Here is a 3,627-nt window from a genome sequence, read left to right as displayed (position 1 = left end):
TGGGGGAGGCAGTCACAGTGCGGGAGAGGAGGACAGAGATCACAGTACGGAGGGGGAGGGGTGCGGAGGAGGGTCAGCAGGCGAAGAAAAGAGGGCTGGGGGACGGCCTCCGACGGGGGGTGGGAGGCACGGAGGCAAGGGCATGTCTGCGGATGGCCCAGGACCTTGGGCCTCGGAGCTTGTCACGCTCCCAGGTGCCTCTTGGCAGAGCATTCCTGCTCTGGGACCGGGTTTGAATTCTGACTCCACCCCTCCCTCTCCCACCAGTGACTCAGCCTCTGTGCTGGAGACGGGGGCACAGGCACACGGTGCAGAACAGCACCCGTTTCCGGCCCCTGATGTGAGAGTCATGACCACCCCCCGCCCCCCGCCCAATTCCCCACATCAGAGTCGTCTCGGGGCACTCAAGACGGGAGCACGACCCTGGGAGAAGAAGAGTGGAGCAGGCCAGTGACACCCAGTGTTCCGAGAAGACCTCTGGACACCTGGGCAGGTCTTGAGGCGCCAGTGGCCCACGCTTTCAAGATCTGCTGTCCAAGGAGCCGCTGCAGGTGACGACAGACACCAGGACCTGCTCCAGGTCACACTGTTCCCTTGCAAGAGGCGGACAACCGGTTAGGAAATACGCTTTTATTTGAAACCAAAACGCCAAGCAGGTACTAACAAAATGGCGTACAAAGTGGCTCGGAGCACCGCCGGCCCGCGGCCTCGGAGCAGGCCCTGAGGAGAGGGGCTCACTCTGCAAAGCCCAGTGCAATCCCTCTTCCCTGTAACACAAACCCAAAGCTCTTAACTAAAAAGCCGTCTTCTGTATGCGATCCCAAAGGCTCCTCCCCTGGGTCTTCGCCAGCCTGGACCAGCTGGGACTCCGGGGGTCGCAGGAGGAAGTGGGGAGACACAGGGGAGGGGCCCAGACCCAGGGACCAGGCTGCCAGCGCTTATAGAGCTGCCTCCTGCTCAGCAGAGGGTGGGTTCCTTGGGGTGGTGGGGCCAGCAGACCTGCAGGACAGAACCTGCTCCTGGGGCCTCAGGGCATGCTGCCAGGACCTCCCAGGGCGCTGAGGCTGGGACACATCACTAGGGGTCAACCCCAAAGCTTGTCTCTGGCATACCTTTGACCCTGACATTAACCTCCAGTGCCTCAATAGCCTAAGGGACAGGGGCAGAAGAGGAACCCAACCTGGCTCTTGAAAGAGGAAGACTAACCCAGGCTCCACCTAAAACCCAACCTAGCAACCATGTCAGGTCTAGAAAGCCAGGCTGTTGGAGTTTGACAAGGGAGAGTTCCCAGGGTAAGAAGCATCTTTATTTGCAAGGTGTTTTTAACATGGTCTGAGCTGGTGCGTGCTGAGGCCTCAGGGGTGGGGCAGAAGGGCTGTCTGGGAGAATCAGCCTGTGGGCCCCAAAACCACATGTAACAGAATTCTCAAACCAAGTAAAACTGAGTTCTAGGAAATGAGGATGCACACAACCAAGTCAACATCGCCCTGACACCAGCTGACTCACAACGATGACAAACATGTAACAGGAAACAAGACAAAAAGCAGAACCTCAGTAGCTTGACATGGGGGGCTGGGCCTGGGTCACAAGGCAGGCTGAGGAGGGTCTGGGGCGCTCGGTGGGATGAGTGCACGTAAGGGCAAGTGACAGGAAGACGGACAGATGACAACTAACGCCAGACTGCTGTGGGTAACAGGACGACCTTGTGTCCAGCCCGACTGTCACAGCCCACCCCCGCAGAGCTGTGGGATGGGGCGCCAGGCCTGTCCCAAAGACCAGTGGCCACGACATGACATGCTGGAGACGGCACGAGACCTGGGTTCTCAGCGGACTTGACGGCTCCGTGCCGCGTCCCCCGCCTCGCCGCCCAGCGGGAAAGGCGCTGGAGGGCTGGGAGGCAGGAATCCAAGCCACTCAGGAGCAGGGCTGCCATGCGGAGCCTGTGGCCCAGGCTCTGGAGTCCGGCCGGATGGCACCATGTCCTCGGGGCCTCCCCAGGTCTGAACGGGCACTGTGCCCCCGAACCCTCCACCTATCGGCTCTGTTCATGAGGCCCAGCTGAGGGCGGTGGGCAGGCACAGGAGCTACCACCTCCCACAGCGGCCAAGCTCGCCCAGCACCAGTGGGTGCAGCACCCAGGGGCCGCTCCCTACAGCACTGGAAGCGAGAGTGATGGGGGCGGGAGTGGGGAGAGGAGGCACTCAGCGTTATTTTGGTCGAAAATGCATTCGTTTGACTCTTCCTAAAAGCTGAAGGAATTCACTTAAAAATACTCACAGTTCTTGTGCAGCGGCGCCCCGCGTGCCGGGTGGAGGGAGGCCCAACCCACAGCTTTCTGTTGGGGTCACAGCCCCAGGCCCTGAGCACATAGGGACCTGCTGGCCACAGGTGTCCTCAGAGTGGAGGACACGCCACCACACTGCTGCAGCCGACAGACAGGGGAAGAACCAAATCCATAGGATCCAGTGTCCACACTTGGGCTTGTTCCCAAGACATGTGTCATAAAGTCCCTTCCCCTGGCTGGCTCGGGCCCCAACGGGCCCGGCGGGGCAGTGCTGCTGGGGCCGCGGGGAGCTCGGGCCTCCTCTGTGGCCTGGCTGCCACCTGCCATCCCTTGCCCTCCTGCTTGGCACCTCCCGTGGATCTGCTGAAGCCCACGTGTAAACAGCATTAATAAGCAACAGGTGGAAAAATGTATTTCCCAAAAAAAGGGGGCGTTCGGCCTTGCAGACTGAGTTCACAAGTGGGCATACGTGCGCCCCTTTTTCTCTCCTCTTTTGGTGTCTCCTCTTTGGTTCAGCAGCCCTCGGGTACTCTGACCCCCACCGCCGAGCACACCAGCACCTGTGCTTCAGGAGAGGAGGCCCGCCCGCCCCCAAGCGGCCTAACCGTGTCCACTACTTCTGCTCGTGGTCCTCTGCCACGGCGGCCACCTCAATAGTTGCTGTGTGCTCCTCGGGCCCTGGGGCGGCCATGGTGCCCTCGACGGCCCCTGTGGGCACTGTTACGATCGTGCCGCCCCCAGGGGACAGCTGGGCCACGTTCTGCACGGCTGGACCCAGGCTGGGCAGCGTGAGCAGCTGCAGTGGGCTCACCACCTTGACCACCGTGCTGCCGTCCTGCAGGGCGGCTGTGCTCAGGACTGTGAGGCTCGATGCGTCCGGGTGCACCTCCACGGCACTGGGGAAGGTGGCGCCCGAGGAGGCCAGTACAGTGTAGCCCCCCAGCAGCGGGGAGGCCGGGGCGCTGGCGGGTGGGGCCTGCAAGGGGCCCTTGCTCAGGGCGGGGGCGGGCAGGGCAGACACCACTTTGCCGAGCGGCACGCTGGCCAGCTGGGAGACAGGCACGCCCTGGGCGAGGGCGATCTGCGCGGACGGCGCCAGCACCTGGGAGGCGATGGCAGCCGGCCCTGATGTGGCACGCGCCAGCCGGGGCCGCTTCCCGGGAGGCGGTAGGGACACGGGCGTCAGTGTCATGAGCACGTTGCTCAGGTGCTGGGACTTGTGCTTCAGCTCCTTGGCCCGCTTCCGGTGCTCGTCACACTGCTGCTCCAGGGCTGTGGGAGAGCAGGCCGTCAGGGTGGGCGGGGCCGAGGGCGGTCAGGGCTGAGGGTGGGCGGGGCAGAAG

The 3,627-nt window shown here is 62.8% G+C and overlaps 1 protein-coding gene across 2 annotated transcripts in view; it reads right to left on the bottom strand.

Annotated features, from left to right (window-relative positions):
• Positions 1–540: 540 nt before the first annotated feature.
• GMEB2 (glucocorticoid modulatory element binding protein 2) overlaps positions 541–3,627 on the bottom strand; it is a 31,418-nt gene continuing 28,331 nt past the window's right edge. For both annotated transcript variants that reach the window (XM_023742581.1, XM_004370172.2), the window contains exon 10: positions 541–3,556. In XM_023742581.1, coding sequence (XP_023598349.1) covers positions 2,898–3,556 — 659 coding nt within the window. In that variant the 3' untranslated portion in view covers positions 541–2,897. The remainder of the gene's footprint in view (positions 3,557–3,627) is intronic.

Source organism: Trichechus manatus, unplaced genomic scaffold (assembly GCF_000243295.1).
Source record: "Trichechus manatus latirostris isolate Lorelei unplaced genomic scaffold, TriManLat1.0 scaffold00008, whole genome shotgun sequence".
In the NCBI taxonomy this organism is placed as follows: domain Eukaryota; kingdom Metazoa; phylum Chordata; class Mammalia; order Sirenia; family Trichechidae; genus Trichechus; species Trichechus manatus.
This window is presented reverse-complemented; position numbering and strand designations above follow the sequence as displayed.